The sequence below is a fragment of the Cyanistes caeruleus genome, chromosome 5 (genome assembly GCF_971803275.1).
Source record: "Cyanistes caeruleus chromosome 5, bCyaCae1.hap1.1, whole genome shotgun sequence".
Taxonomy (NCBI): Eukaryota; Metazoa; Chordata; class Aves; order Passeriformes; family Paridae; genus Cyanistes; species Cyanistes caeruleus.
In genome coordinates this window covers 3,872,878-3,889,393 of record NC_141705.1, presented here as the reverse complement: position 1 = coordinate 3,889,393, position 16,516 = coordinate 3,872,878, and the positions used below count along the sequence as shown (strand labels likewise).

At 44.3% G+C, this 16,516-nt stretch overlaps 1 protein-coding gene across 1 annotated transcript; it reads left to right on the top strand.

Annotated features, from left to right (window-relative positions):
- Positions 1 to 11,512: 11,512 nt before the first annotated feature.
- On the top strand, positions 11,513 to 15,997 carry LOC147652868 (uncharacterized). The gene is made up of 2 exons (XM_086890435.1): positions 11,513 to 11,637; positions 11,916 to 15,997. The coding sequence occupies exon 2, from the start codon at positions 14,217 to 14,219 to the stop codon at positions 15,048 to 15,050; it is 834 nt and encodes a 277-aa protein (XP_086746561.1). The 5' UTR covers positions 11,513 to 11,637; positions 11,916 to 14,216; the 3' UTR covers positions 15,051 to 15,997.
- The last annotated feature ends 519 nt before the right edge of the window (positions 15,998 to 16,516 follow it).

The window sequence follows — 16,516 nt, the reverse complement described above, 5'->3', positions numbered from 1 at the left end:
TTTTGGAAAGCTCTCTTTTCAAAAAAAAAAAAACCACTTTGCTAGTGGATTGTGTCATGTTGTGGCTGTGCATGTGATGTGGTTTAGTGGGTCAGTGAAAATGATTTGGGGACACGTGGGAGTTGTGCCCTGTCTGCATCACGGGGTGGTCAGAGGGGGAGCAGAGGGAAATATCTTGGTATTTTGAGGATGATTGCACAGCATTGCTCATTTGTGCTCCTCATGCTGGAGGCTGGGTACACTTAAAGCCTGGAGGGTGGTTCAGTTTGCAAATAATGCCTGAGTCATCACTTACATGGAAATAGAGGGGGGGAAAGGATTTTTTAATTTAGAAATGTCGTATGAGGATAGTGACACATCCTACACACATAGACCATGGATAGAATCACAGAATCATAGCTTGGCTTGGGTTGGAATGGACCTTAAAGATCATCTAGTTCCAGCTCCCTGCTGTGGGCAGGGGACAGCTAATAATAATCACCAGCTCTGCTCTCCTCAAGAAAATAGGTCTAGAAGTAGAAAATTCTGCCAGCTAAAGATAGTTTGGTATTAGAGCATCACTATATTTGATTATATTGTATCTATATTATAATATTATATATATTATGTTATGTTATGTTATGTTATGTTATGTTATGTTATGTTATGTTATGTTATGTTATGTTATATTATGTTATATTATATTATATTATATTATATTATATTATATTATATTATATTATATTATATTATATTATATTACATTATATTATATTATATTATATTATATTATATTATATTATATTATATTATATTAATTATATTTATTATATTATATTTATTATATTGCCACTTCATCACTATATCCTTTAAGGACATGGTTAAATCAGTCATTTTCAGGGACAGTTAAAACACACTCAATTTGTCCTCAAAACATTGTCCTGAAATTGTCCTCAGATTGTCCTCAAAACAAATTTGTCCTCTATCTCCACGACTAGATCCTACAATGAGAGCCACAGAGGGTTTTCCAGATGGGATTTCAGGAGATGGGAGATGCAGGTGGATTCAGATGGCATGGGAGCACAGCTTTGAGACTGAACCAAGACAGGCAGTGAAGGATAATTCCCTTTGGATTGTGCAGCTCTGCTGCCAGCTCTGGATGCCTGATGGAGCAGGGAATGCTTCCCTCGCCCCTTTATGGCTGTGTGGCAGCTCAGTGGATGTCACATCTCAAGAGCAGTTACAAATGGGTGCCCAATTTGTCATCTTGAAATTAAAGCCAAAGGTGTGAAGGTTGTTTTCAAAAGCAGTGTGATTAATCTTGGTCACTTGATTAGGAAGGAAGATAAAAAAAAGGTTTCTATTTAAGTTTTTAAGGAACATATTTCCTCTTATTATAACCATTTTTGGCAACAACAAGGTAACAGGACTAAATTATATCGATTAATGAATAAATGTAAATAATTTTCTCCACACACAAACATCACAACTGGATAGGACAATTCAAACTTCCTGTTTCCTTTATTTAAGTACTTACAGTAGCAATCAGGATTTCCAAGAGTTTAGGAAAAAAAAAAAGTGATTACAGTCAAGAAATCTCCAGCCATAAACTGATTTTCAGCCTCCCTTATTTCCTTCTTTCTTTTCTTTCCCTTCTGTGTGGCAACAGTCAATGGGGAATGAGTCCCATGAAGGCAACATTAAGGGATGTTATGTACATAATTAATGGAAGTTTTCTGGTTTGTCACATTAATAAACCAGAGGGCAGAGGAGCATCTCCAGCATATCAGAGACCAGGAGGAGAAAGGGTGCAAAGGTTAAAATGTAATCCAAATGGTTTTTTGGCTGATATATGATCAAAATAAGAGAAGGAGAGAGGTTTTCCAGCCATACAGTTTTGAAACCATCCTTACAGAGCAAACCCCTGACTTCCTGTGCTCTTTAATTCATTATTTATGCCCTCTTAAGGACTCTCTGTGTGTAGGGATGAGGCAAGCCCTGCTTGGAGTACAGAATTTTGCTGCTTCACTCATACCTGAGCTCAAAGATATCACACAGGATGGAATGGACAGAATTTAGGCAAAAGAAATATGCAAAATTTCAGAGAAAAGAATAAAAATAACTATCTTAAAAATTATTTTTAGATACCACCAGCTGCCAACTGTTGTTTTTTACACCACGTACTGACAAGTGAACACCAAACCCAGGCCCATAGGGAAAGCTGTGCCATACTAAGCCCCTTGGAAAGTAATGTTTGGCTGCCATGTAATTAAGTTTATTTGAATTAATCAGCTTCTTGAACTGTCTGGGCAAATGTTCACCCTTGAGACAGTTGATTTGTAGCAGTTTTCAGTGATGCATAACAAAATTACCCTAAAAATCGAACTGGAGGTCTGGGTAAACAACCACCTGTAGCTGATTTCCCATGAGTTATGGAAATTTCTCTCCACAGCAGTCACTGTCCCTAAAATCACCCTGGTTGGAAGAGATCTCAGGAGATCCTAAGCCAAACTTCCTGCTCAGATCAGGGGCAGCTGAGAGGGCAGCCCAGAGTGCTCAAGGCTTTACCCCTTCATCTTTTCAAGGATGATACCCACCCATAGCCAAGCTCTGCTGCATGCACAGAATAAAATGTGTTCACATAAATTGTTTCCAGTTTACTTGTCTCACCTTGTATTTGCAGTAAGAGCATGCAAAAGACCAGCAAGTGCAGTTTAGCTGATAAATGGCTCTGCTTTAACCACAGCAGTGTCAGTGCTTGCAATATTTCCACAGGGACCTACCTGTACAAACAATATTTAAATGAAGAGGCTGTTGACCCAGATTACAGCCTTTATATGCTACTGGAAAAATAGGAAATGCATACCACAATAATTGAAGTAAATAATTGAGCATCCTACGGGCTAGAATGAGGTTCTTACAGTGTTCTTACCCTCTGCAAATTAATTTTGTCCTATTTTAACTGCGATGGCAGAGTAGCTTCAATTTTTATCACCACATAAATAGTATAAAATAGGTTTTATTGGTGCCACAGTCCCTTTTTGCAGGGAGATGTTCTTGTAACCATTGAATGCACCAAAAGACAACGCTACTGCTTAGCTACATGTGCAGGAGTAGCTTCCATGTGGACATGGAGGGATTAAGTTTCTACAAGCTGAGCTGCCAGCAGTGTATTTCTGTAGTGTGCACATTTTCCAGGCAAGGTAGGTCTCTCTGAAGAAAGAAGACAAAGTATTACCCTGGGGTGTTTGGGACATTTTTAAGAAATTGCCTTTTCTTTGATGAAATGCAGTTTCATCAAAACATTTTTTTTATTATTTTTCTTGAAGGAAACTAGATATCCATTTTCTCAGAAAAGGCATTTGGGTGCAGACAGAATTTCCTGTAGAATTGAAGAGATGGGGATAAGGGACACAGAGCCACCATCCCCTATTTCAAAGAGCTATTACCTCAGTGGGAAAGAGACACAAGGCACTGAATCTTGTATTTCTAACACAAATAATTAAATCTGAGTGGTCTGGGTGCCATTTGCCTTCCTTGCTCTACAGCTTTTGTTGGTACCAGTTTGCAAAGGGAGCTCAAGAGGCACCTGTGCTCCAACCATCAGCCCTTGAGAAAGTGTCTGAAACACTCAGGAGCTGAGATCCTGAAATAATACCAGGGAAAGCATAAACCTAAACTGTTTTTGGGCAGGAGGCTCTCAGACTAGTCTGGCTCTATTTTTTTATTATAAATGATGAAATATCAAGGTCTTTGCAAACGTCTCATGGTTACTTAGCTACTCTGGTGTGATGCTGCTGGAAGCTGCTGTGTGAAATCTAAAACACACTGTCAGAAAAGACTGATTACCCCAAGAACTCCCTTCCCTTCCCTTCCCTTCCCTTCCCTTCCCTTCCCTTCCCTTCCCTTCCCTTCCCTTCCCTTCCCTTCCCTTCCCTTCCCTTCCCTTCCCTTCCCTTCCCTTCCCTTCCCTTCCCTTCCCTTCCCTTCCCTTCCCTTCCCTTCCCTTCCCTTCCCTTCCCTTCCCTTCCCTTCCCTTCCCTTCCCTTCCCTTCCCTTCCCTTCCCTTCCCTTCCCTTCCCTTCCCTTCCCTTCCCTTCCCTTCCCTTCCCTTCCCTTCCCTTCCCTTCCCTTCCCTTCCCTTCCCTTCCCTTCCCTTCCCTTCCCTTCCCTTCCCTTCCCTTCCCTTCCCTTCCCTTCCCTTCCCTTCCCTTCCCTTCCCTTCCCTTCCCTTCCCTTCCCTTCCCTTCCCTTCCCTTCCCTTCCCTTCCCTTCCCTTCCCTTCCCTTCCCTTCCCTTCCCTTCCCTCTCTCATTTTTTTCCACAATTAATGTTGTTTTGGACTTTTTCTCCATATTTCAAATCTCACATATTTTTGCCAAGACAGAAGAGCTCCTGCCCTCCTCCAGTATAAACTGCTGGGTTCCTCAGGTTTGATCCCGTTGTTGGTCCCTGCACATAAATCTTGTTTAGTCAATAGGATTTGCCTGCCTGAAGGAATGCATGATCAACTGCATAGAGAAGCATAAAATAGATTTTTGTGTTTCACATCCTTAAAATGTTTTTTTGTTAGGAAATAATTCCCAAAGCTGGTTTTGGCTAATATTTCTTTCCTTTCACTGAACTATTTTCTTATACTTTTGGCTTGCTGAAGGATATGAACTGGAGTCTCATTTTTCAAGTCTTTTAGTCTAAATTTTACTTTTCCTTCTATTTTCCGAGTTTGCCGTACTTTAACTTTTATTTCAACATTTTATTTCAACACTTTGGCTCGATGTTTTCTCTCTCAAGAAGTTTGAACCCTTGATTCACACGGGTTGAGCAGTCCAGCACACATTGAAGAAATCTGGCAACATTCCAGAAATCCTTAGAGTATTGTAAAATAAGATGGAATATTGCATGCAAACTGGACAACCCCCAGTGTAAAACCCTCAGAAGTCTTTAATGACTATGAAATATATTCAATAACCTGGCCAGAGGGGATGTTTCCTCCAAATGTCATTTTCTGTCATTGCTTGGTTTTGTCACTTCTTAGGGTGCCTATCTCTAAGTTTGAATGTTGACAGATATTTTGAAAGTGTTTAAGCTCTTGAGCTGAGAGTTTGTAGGAATACGTTTCACATGTTAATTATTAAAAAAAAATACTCAAAATTTGACTTCCTTCAGTTTGTCTTTTGGACAGTGGCCAACCCCATAACTTGTGCTGCAGGAGAGGGGAAATTGAGATTTTCCATTTATCTATATTCCCTTGCTTATTTCAATGTTACCCTCACGATTTTTTTTCCTGAATCCTTTCTCTTCACAAGAAATTAATTCTATATTGCATTTGATGACAGTGATCAAGATGTTTGCACACCTCTGACTTAGGCCATGGTTTTATAATATTCCCAGCCTTAAACCTTTACCCTCTCTGAATACATCTTGGCATTTTGTTTGCTTCTTGATCCCTGCTGTGCACTGAGCAGATGTTTTCATGGAATGGTCTTCAGTGACAGCAAGATCTTTTTCTTGAATAATTACAGTTAATTTATAACTCAGCTATGCATATGAGCAGCTGAATTGTCCTTTCCAGCATGTGTCTCCTCAAATTTATCTGCAGTGAATTTCATCTGTCATGAATGTTCTGCAGAGAGTTTAGTCTGGCCATCTAGAATTCTCCAAAGTCTTATTTAGTCTTGGCCAATCTATATTATATCACATAAACAACATTTTTCCTGGAACAAAACAAAAAAAAAGTGCTGCTGAAGGCCTTGCTCCAGATTATTTGTTAATATTTGTTAAAATTTCTCAATTTAAAATATTTTAGTTAATATGTTATCATTAATTATAATATATTATATATTAATTATATGTTATATATTATTAATAAGTTGATATTATAATATTAACACATATTTGCAGTATTTTTTAATATTTGTCTCAGCTGCTACCTGGACCTTGCAAGATGTTTTTCATGTCAAAGAGAAAGCAGAAGTCATCCTCCAAGGAGTTCAGTTTTGATGCAGGGGATCCACAACTGAAATATTCAGGATGATCATTAACTACAAATTGTTAAAATAAAATAGTTTTTTAAAGCATAAATATATATTTTTTAATGACTTTTGGTAATAAAGCCCCAGCTGTTCATAGCTACACTTCAGGTTACTCAGAGTTGCTGTAGGAACATTGCAGGGTTTCATTCTTTTGTGGACTCTTTCTACAATTGTCCATGATAAGTGACTATCAAGTCTGGCCCTTTTTTATCTTTTTACCCATTTTTAACCCCAGGCAGAACCTTTCCCCATGATAGATGTCTTTCTTAAGCAGCTTTTTGTAAGGAATGCTGTTAAAAGCTTTTTAATAAATAATGTTAACTGCTTCTCCTCTCCCCACTACTTTAACAACATCCTCAGGCTCAGGCCCAGCAGTCAATCCATATTTAGCAGAACACTTTGTCATGAGCTAAAAACCAAACACATGTCCCAGAATTTGGTGGAAGAGGGCTGGATTTAACCATGTTTGCAGCTTTGCAGAGCAGATTAGGCTGAGCAGGGACTTGGACATCCAAAGTATTCTTTAAAACGTTATCTTAATCTCTCAGCCTTCTGCCTTCATCTTTTTTATTCCATCCCAGCCACCTGCTGTGTGTGTAATCCACGGATTGGAATTCTCCTGGGACACTGACCACCCTGCTTTGCTACCTGCCTGCCTGAGCCCTTGTGCTAGGAAACACCCACCCCCACTTGGTTTCCTAAAGAAATGTTGTAGATGTGTGTAGTACTCCTGGTGTAAATGAGTAGTAGCCTTTGCAGTAATTTGGAATGTCAGGGAGCTTGCCTGAGTGCTTGAGTGCTGTTTGTGAGTGATGGGAGATGAGAGATGGGGCTGTTCAGCCTGGAGAAGAGAATATTCCAGGGAAACTTTCCAGGACCTTGCAGTACCTAAAGAGGCTACAGAAGAGCTGGGGAAGGTCTTGGGAGAAGGGATGGAGGGACAGACAGGACACAAGGAATGGCTTCCACTGCCAGAGGACAGGGATGGATGGGATATTGGGCAGGAATTGTTCCCTGTGAGGGTGGGCAGAGAAGCTGCCCAGAGAAGCTGTGGCTGCCCCTGGATCTCTGGAAGTGTCCAAGGCTGGGCTGGATGGGGCTTGGAGTACCCTGGGACAGTGGAAGGTGTCCCTGCTCGGGGCAGGAGCTGTAAGTGGATGATCTCTGACATCTCTTCCAACCTGAGCCATGCTGGGGTTCTGTGAGCATCCCTGTGGAACCGAGATTACCACATTCCACCCTCGCCCAGCCCTGCTGGAGAAGTGACCATCCATTTTGTCTGAAAGCAAGATGGAAAATGTTCATTTTTCTGTAGCTAATTCCCAGCGAGGGAAGGTTTCAATGTGTCACTTGTGCCTGCAAGTCTAGCATTCGTGGCAGCCCACAGATCACCCAAACAGCTTTTAGCTGCAGCTCTGTTTTCTTCCTCCTTTGCTCAATTTATGCCAGACCAATATTCTGCAAAGTATTTCAGTATCTGGCAGCACAGAAGATTGATGTAGATCAGGCTTCTCAGTTTCCCCCATCACCAACTTGGCAATGACAGCCAAAGAGGAGAGCCTTTTACAGCACTGAATGAAGAATAAATCTATACAAATTTAATTAACCTCTGCAGAGCTTATTGAATCCTAACCAAGTTTAGTCACAGTTCTGTAAGTTTGGAAGTGCTTGGCATATTTTTGACTCTTGTACAATAGTTTGAACTGGCTATATATACCAACCAAATTTGTAAAATGAAATTAATAGTTGCTCTTGTTGGGGTTTACTGGTGTAGGAATTGCCACCTACATATACAAGCAAAAACCCACTTCTGCTATAAATACAGCTTTTATTTATTTTTCTGGAATGCAGATAACTAAAAACGCAGAAAGCCAGAATCAAGGGAGGTGACATGAATCAGTGGATGGAAACAAAATAGCAACATTCTTTATTTTCTTCTGACTGGGCTTAAGGTGGCTGGTGCTCTTTGGGTCCCAAAGATGTCAGTGTGAGTTATGACAGCTCATGCTGAAAGAGTGGATTGAAAATGAGTTGTCTGGACTAATCCACCCCTCCTCCTCTGTTTCAAGAGGATTGAATTAAAAACTTTATTCCAGCACTAAGGACCCCTCAGTGCTACCTTTGTTCTTTATTGTTGTTCAAGGCTGTCTCTCCTCCACCCCGGGGTCACTGCCCAAGGCTCCACTGCACAAAGCAGGCTGGGCAGGAGGTGTTCTGGCATTGAAAAATCGGCTCTGAGAATTGAAGGAGGGAATTGTGTCAGAGGGAAGTCTGAGGAGGGAATGAAACCGTGCTGGAAGAGGCAGCAAGACTTTTGTGAGCTGCTGGAGGGAAGCCAGGAGTCAGCTCCTTGCAGTAAGGACACACAGATAGGCACAAATAACCAAAACCTTCCTTTCCACACACATTCTGTCCCCCTTGCCCAGGTTCTAAGTGAAATTCAACTACTTCTGCTGCATTGGTGACTCTTTCTAACAAAATGGAAAGGAGTTCTTGGACCTGCTTTTCTTCCTTAGCAGTTCAATCCTTGCCCAGGTGTTTTTGTCCTTCCCTACAAGCCGCCACAGGAAGACTCTTCGCCTGTTCTGCCATGCTGACCTAATTTCTTAGTCAGACAGCAAAATATAATGCTTTAAAGAAGTCTCATGAGGAATTCAGGTGTGGCAAAGAGCCAGAGCTTCTAACAGGATCTCAGGTGAATGCTTGGTCTGGTGTTCTCCCTTGGTACCAGCCCAAATTCTGGCTTTATGCCAGAAAGAGAGATCTCCATGGAATAACACAGAGGGGGTCTCAGTCTTTGCCAATCCAGTGTTGTCAGCCCAAGGGGAAAAACAAGGTTCTTTTCCATTAAAAAAAAACATATTTTTTTTAATGGGTAACATATTTGTCACCTCCCTCCTCAGGAGTTTAAGGGAACAAAGCATTTGTACTTTTGAAGGTGTTCTGAACCCAGGAGTCTCATACTGAGTTTCTGGGTCTGCTGCCCACCTTTTTCTTTTGCCTCTCCCCTCTCATTGTGGATTTCTCTCTCAAACAATGTATTTATCTCTTCACCATTTTGCTTTTCTGCAAGTATTTTAGCTTACCTTACTAATTTTTATGAGTAAGATTTAGCAAGTAAAGTAAGAATATATAAAAGCTGTAGGTTTGTTGGTTTTGTGGGTTTTTTTTAAATTTCCCTTACAAATACCACATGGTCTATCTTTTCAAACGAATTCTCCATTTTTTTTTTACTCTTCCAGTACCTGAAAAGAGACTACAAGAAAGCTGGAGGAAGACTTTCTATAAGGGCATGGGGTGACAGGATAAGAGGGAATGACTGCAAACTGAAAGAGAGTAGATTTACCTGGGATGTTGGGCAGAAATTCTCCCCTGTAAGGGTGGGCAGGCCCTGGCGCAGGGTGCCCAGAGAAGCTGTGGCTGCCCCTGGATCCCTGCAAGTGTCCAAGGCCAGGTTGGACGGGGCTTGGAGCAGCCTGGGACAGTGGAAGCTGTCCCTGCCCATGATGGAGGATGAAACAAGAGGAATTCTAAGGTATTTTCCAACCAAAACCGTTCTATGGTCCTATATTCCCACACTTTTTACCAAGATTCATCATAACTTTACTATTTTTTAAAATCAAATTGTCCTGGGTTGCAGTATATTCTATCACCATCCTCATGTACTGTTGAAACCAGGTGAGGCAGTGCTCCCTGCCTCCCCCCCCCCCCGGGCTACCTTCTGTTAATGGGCCCATCAATGCCCTTCCCCATGACTCATAGATAACTTCCCCCTGTATTGTCCCCTGTTAATGGGCCCACCACTGCCTTGCTGCATGACTCAGAGATAACTTCCTCCTGGACTGTTTTCTGTTAATGGCTCATCAAGGCCTTATCTCATGACTCACCATCCCATTGTGAGATGCTCCTCCCCGAGGGAGGAGCCAAGCATTCCATACTGGATATAAGCTGAGAATTCGAACACCACAGCAGCCCTTACCTACGGGACTTCCAGAGGACAGGAGCTACCCCCTTTCTTCCAGAGGATCACGCTTCAACAAGACCACCTCATCTGGACGACTACCATCACCCTAACAGGGTTCCAGGCTGTATTCTGACTCTGTCAGTGTTTTTGATATTATTGCATTTATTCTTTTTATCATTTTCCTATTAAATTATAATTCTGACTTGCGATCTCTCACTGGTTTGATTTCAAACTAGTACATATTTTGGCGCCCAACGTGGGGCATTAACCTGAGAGAAAGTCAGAATTGCAATTTCATATTAACAGAAACCTATCCACCATGGTGGTTGGCTTGTCTATATGGGTACTGTATCTTGCTCTCTATATTTTCCCTCACATGGGGAACTACTTGCCTGTTGTATTGCTCCTGTTGAGACCAGGGAATGGTATGAGAATTGCTTTATTGGTTTATTATGCTTATGGCATGATAACCTGTGAGGCAATGAATACCATTCGGAATATATACTCAATTTTGTTTGCTTATCCTAGTCTGGGCTGCTACATCTGGGACCTTCTCAACAATCGCACCCTGCCCTTGGTGGGAAGAGTGGAGAGTGGTTTCTTCCAGCCTTTCAGGTCAGGCACAGCAGTTTTTAAAAATATTGAGTTCTCTCTGGATGCCAAGGACAGCCTAGTCTTGCTGTTTTGTTTTCTCTGCATGGCCTGCACCATGTACACCATGCTTAGAAACAAAGCACTGTTTGGTGTGGTACAGCGTCTTCTTGAGGAGGAAGAGAAAAGAACCAAGAGCAGAGCAACAGCATCCATGACCACACAGACTGCCACAGAGGAGAAAGGAACCAAGAGCAAAGCCACAGCGTCCGTGTCTACGCAGACTGCCACAGAGGAGAAAGAAACCAAGAGCAAAGCAACAGCATCCGTGTCCACTCAGACTGCCACAGAGGAGAAAGGAACCAAGAGCAAAACAACAGCGTCCATGTCTACGCAGACTACCACAGAGGAGAAAGGAACCAAAAGGGCCATGAGCACCTCCACACAAACAGTCACCGAACCAGAGCAGCCTAAACCGGTAGAAGTTGCCCCCATTCAGAAAAAGAAATCAAAAAGCAAATCAGTCCGCATAGTGACTGATGAGGGTGAGGCAGGACCTTCACACGCAGCGGAGGAGACAGAACCAGAGATTATCACTCGCTCTCTATCCCTAGGTGAGCTGCGTGACCTGCGGAGGGAATTCACCCGCCAGACGAACGAGTCCATCTTAACCTGGCTGCTCCGCATCTGGGACGCTGCAGCAAACGACACCATCCTGGATGGAAGTGAGGCCAGGCAACTGGGATCGCTGTCCCGGGATGTGGTCATTGACCAGGGGATTGGGAGAACCCAAGAAACTCTCAGCCTCTGGAGGCGACTGCTGACAAGTGTAAGGGACAGATACCTCTGCAAAGAAGACCTCCAGGTGCACCAGGGAAAATGGAGCACAATGGAACAGGGTATCCGATGCCTGAGGGAGTTGGCTGTGCTGGAGATCATTTTTTGCAGAAGATGAGAGATTTCCTAAGAGCCCAGATGGTGTCCAGTGCACGTCACAGATGTGGCTGAGATTTGCACGGCTTGGACCAGAGATGTACTCCCGTTACCTGGCAACACTGCAATGGAGAGAAGGTGAGGACAGGGTGGGTGTCCTGGCCAATAAACTAAGAATCTACGAAGACACTGTCACTGCCCCGTTTCGCACCCATGTCTCATCTGTGGAAACAAGGCTGGCTGAGCAAGTCCGGAGCTTGATTGAAGAGGGCCATCAGAAACTAAAAAAGGAACTTAAGGAAGAAATTTACCACGTCTCCCCAGAACCAACAAGAGTCTCTGCTATTAGGAGTAGGCATTCCCCAGCCAGGGAGAAAGGATACACTCCACGAGGTAACCTCTGGTTTTTTCTCCAGGAGCATGGAGAAGACATGAGGAAGTGGGATGGAAAACCCACCTCCTCCTTAGCAGCCCGGGTACGTGAACTAAAAAGAGGGACAACTACCACAAGGAGCTCATCTAGAGCCAGCGCCGCTCCGGTCTCTCGTGGCCAGAACATCAGAAGGTATAGAAATGATGATATGAGTGATCCTCTTGAAGGGACATCAAGAGCATATTCACCGGAGGAGAGCAACGTGCACCATGACCAGGATTAGAGGGTCCCTGCCTCTAGCCAGGTAGAGGAGAGGGACAACCGGATCTATTGGACAGTGTAGATCCGATGGCCTGGCACATCTGACCCACAAAGATATACGGCTTTGGTTGATACCGGCGCTCAATGCACTCTAATGCCATCAAGGTATGTGGGAGCGGAACCCATTTCTATTTCTGGGGTGACAGGGGGATCCCAGGAGCTCACGGTACTGGAAGCTGAAGGGAGTTTAACTGAGAATGAGTGGCAGAAACACCCCATCGTGACTGGTCCAGAGGCCCCATGCATCCTCGGCATAGATTACCTCAGGAACGGGTACTTCAAAGACCCAAAAGGTTATCGCTGGGCTTTTGGGATAGCTGCTCTAGAGACAGAAGGCATCAGACAACTGAGTACCTTGCCTGGTCTCTCAGACAACCCTTCTGCTGTGGGACTACTGAGAGTTGAAGAACAACAGGTACCAATTGCCAGAGCAACAGTGCACCGTCGGCAATACCGCACCGACAGAGACTCTGTGGTCCCCATCCATACGATGATTCGTGAGCTGGAGAGCCAAGGGGTGGTCAGCAAGGCTCGTTCACCCTTTAACAGCCCCATATGGCCAGTGCGTAAGTCCAGTGGAGAATGGAGACTGACGGTGGATTACCGTGGACTGAATAAAGTCACGCCACCACTGAGTGCAGCTGTACCAGACATGCTGGAGCTTCAGTATGAGCTGGAATCCAAGGCAGCAAAGTGGTACGCGACCATTGATATTGCAAATGCGTTTTTCTCCATTCCTCTGGCAGCAGAGTGCAGGCCTCAGTTTGCCTTCACCTGGAGGGGTGTGCAGTATACCTAGAACCGATTGCCCCAGGGGTGGAAGCACAGTCCTACTATCTGCCATGGACTGATCCAGACTGTGCTAGAAAAGGGTGAGGCTCCAGAACACCTGCAGTACATTGATGACATCATTGTGTGAGGGAACACGGCAGCAGAAGTATTTGAGAAGGGACAGAAGATCATCCAGATTCTCCTGAAGGCTGGTTTTGCCATCAAGAAGAGCAAAGTCAAGGGACCTGCCCGAGAGATCCAGTTCCTGAGGGTAAAGTGGCAAGATGGACGGCGTCAGATTCCCACTGAAGTCATCAATAAGATCACTGCGATGTCTCCACCGACCAACAAGAAGGAAACACAAGCTTTCCTAGGTGCCATAGGCTTTTGGAGAATGCACATTCCTGAATATAGCCAGATTGTGAGCCCTCTCTACCTGGTTACCCGCAAGAAGAACAATTTCCATTGGGGCCCTGAACAGCAACAAGCTTTCGCCCAGATCAAGCAGGAAATCGCTCATGCGGTAGCCCTTGGTCCAGTCAGAACGGGGCCAGAAGTGAAAAACGTGCTCTACTCTGCAGCCGGGAACAATGGTCTGTCCTGGAGCCTTTGGCAGAAGGTGCCTGGTGAGACTCGGGGTCGACCACTGGGATTCTGGAGCCGAAGCTACAGAGGATCCGAGGCCAACTACACCCCAACAGAGAAGGAAATTTTGGCCGCCTATGAAGGAGTCCAAGCTGCCTCAGAGGTCATTGGTACTGAAGTGCAGCTGCTTCTGGCACCCCGACTGCCGGTGCTGGGGTGGATGTTCAAGGGAAAGATTCCTTCCACGCATCATGCCACCGATGCTACTTGGAGCAAATGGATTGCCCTCATTACACAGCGTGCCCGTATTAGAAACCTGAACCGCCCTGGGATTCTGGAAATTATAACAAACTGGCCTGAAGGTGAGACTTTTGGATTATCTTCTGAAGAAGAGGAGCAAGTGACACGTGCTGAAGAAGCCCCACCATATAATGAGCTACCGGAGAGTGAAAGACGATATGCCCTCTTCACCGATGGTTCCTGCCGAATTGTAAGCACTAACCGGAAATGAAAAGCTGCTGTATGGAGCCCCACACGACGAGTTGCACAAGCTACCGAGGGAGAGGGTGGATCGAGTCAGGTCGCAGAACTTAAAGCTGTCCAGCTGGCTTTAGATATTGCTGAAAGAAAGAAGTGGCCGAGGCTCTATCTCTACACTGACTCCTGGATGGTAGCTAATGCTCTGTGGGGATGGCTGGATCGATGGAGAAAAGCCAACTGGCAGCGCAGAGGGAAACCCATCTGGGCCGCTGAGATTTGGCAGGACATCGCCGCTCGGGTGGAGAAGCTGATCGTGAAGGTTCGACACGTGGATGCTCATGTACCCAAAAGTCGGGCTAATGAAGAGCACCGTAACAATGAGCAGGTGGATCGAGCTGCCAAGGTGAAAATATCACAGGTGGATCTGGACTGGCAGCACAAGGGAGAATTATTTTTAGCTCGTTGGGCCCATGATGCCTCTGGTCATCAGGGACGAGATACAACGTACCGATGGGCTCGTGAGCGAGGGGTGGACCTTACTATGGACAGCATCTCACAGGTTATCCACAACTGCGAGACCTGCGCTGCAATCAAACAGGCCAAGCGGGTAAAGCCTCTGTGGTACGGTGGAAGATGGTCCAAGTACAGGTATGGGGAAGCCTGGCAAATTGACTACATCACCCTTCCCCAAACCCGCCAAAGCAAGCACTACGTGTTGACCATAGTGGAAGCAACCACTGGATGGCTGGAGACATACCCTGTGCCTCATGCTACTGCCCGGAACACCATCTTGGGCCTGGAAAAGCAAGTCCTTTGGAGACATGGCACCCCTGAGAGAATCGAGTCAGACAACGAGACGCATTTCAAGAACAGCCTCGTAAGTACTTGGGCCAGAGAACATGGAATTGAATGGATCTATCATATCCCTTATCATGCACCAGCTGCTGGGAAAGTTGAACGGTGCAATGGACTACTCAAGACTACCCTAAAAGCACTTGGTGGAGGAACCTTCAAAAATTGAGAAGTGAACTTAGCAAAGGCCACCTGGATAGTTAACACCAGAAGATCCATCAATCGAGCTGGTCCTGCCCAGTCTGAACCCTTGCACACGGTGGATGGAGATAAAGTCCCTGTGGTACACATGAGAGGTATGTTAGGAAAGACTGTTTGGATTAATCCCACCTCAAGCAAGAGCAAACCTATCCGTGAGATTGTCTTCGCTCAAAGACCTAGTTGCACTTGGTGGGTAATGCGGAAAGATGGAGAAACCCGATGTGTGCCACAAGGAGACCTCATTTTAAGTGAGAACTGTGTGTAAGGTTCCATTATATATATATATATATATATATGTGTGTGTGTGTGTGTGGAGTTTAAGGAAGGTACTGATTTGGAATTATGTAGATGGTAATAGAATAAGGGGTGGATTATGTCCTGGGTTGCAGTATATTCTATCACCATCCTCATGTACTGTTGAAACCAGGTGAGGCAGTGCTCCCTGCCTCCCCCCCCCCCCGGGCTACCTTCTGTTAATGGGCCCATCAATGCCCTGCCCCATGACTCATAGATAACTTCCCCCTGTATTGTCCCCTGTTAATGGGCCCACCACTGCCTTGCTGCATGACTCAGAGATAACTTCCTCCTGGACTGTTTTCTGTTAATGGCTCATCAAAGCCTTATCTCATGACTCACCATCCCATTGTGAGATGCTCCTCCCCGAGGGAGGAGCCAAGCATTCCATACTGGATATAAGCTGAGAATTCGAACACCACAGCAGCCCTTACCTACGGGACTTCCAGAGGACAGGAGCTACCCCCTTTCTTCCAGAGGATCACGCTTCAACAAGACCACCTCATCTGGACGACTACCATCACCCTAACAGGGTTCCAGGCTGTATTCTGACTCTGTCAGTGTTTTTGATATTATTGCATTTATTCTTTTTATCATTTTCCTATTAAATTATAATTCTGACTTGCGATCTCTCACTGGTTTGATTTCAAACTAGTACACAAATATAAAACATATTATTTTGCCATTCATGAACTCACTTGTTTTCTCCAAGATGTGGGAGGTAAGCTCAGAATATCTAAAAGTCCTTGTAAATCTCCAGAGTAAATATCATGGTCAAAAAGTTCATTTCTTTGCCACACTGTGACTTTCTTCCATATAGTGAAAGGTCAAATGTGCAGCAGATTTACTGAGGCCAAGACAATATCCTCATAAATTTTGCCTCCCTCCTGTCAAGGGACTTGCATTATTTTCCTATTTTCCACACCTCCATAAAAATATATAAATGTACTAAAAGACAGCCAGACTTCATGTCCCCTAATTAATAATCCTAATTAAATTATCCTAATTAAAAATAGAAACAAAACTGACCCCACAACCCTTTGAAAGGCACATGTTTATCTTGCTGCAGAGAGAGGAGAAGAAGAAACGTGATAAATAATGATGATATGATGGTCTGTGTGGAAAGTGCTCAGATGTTGT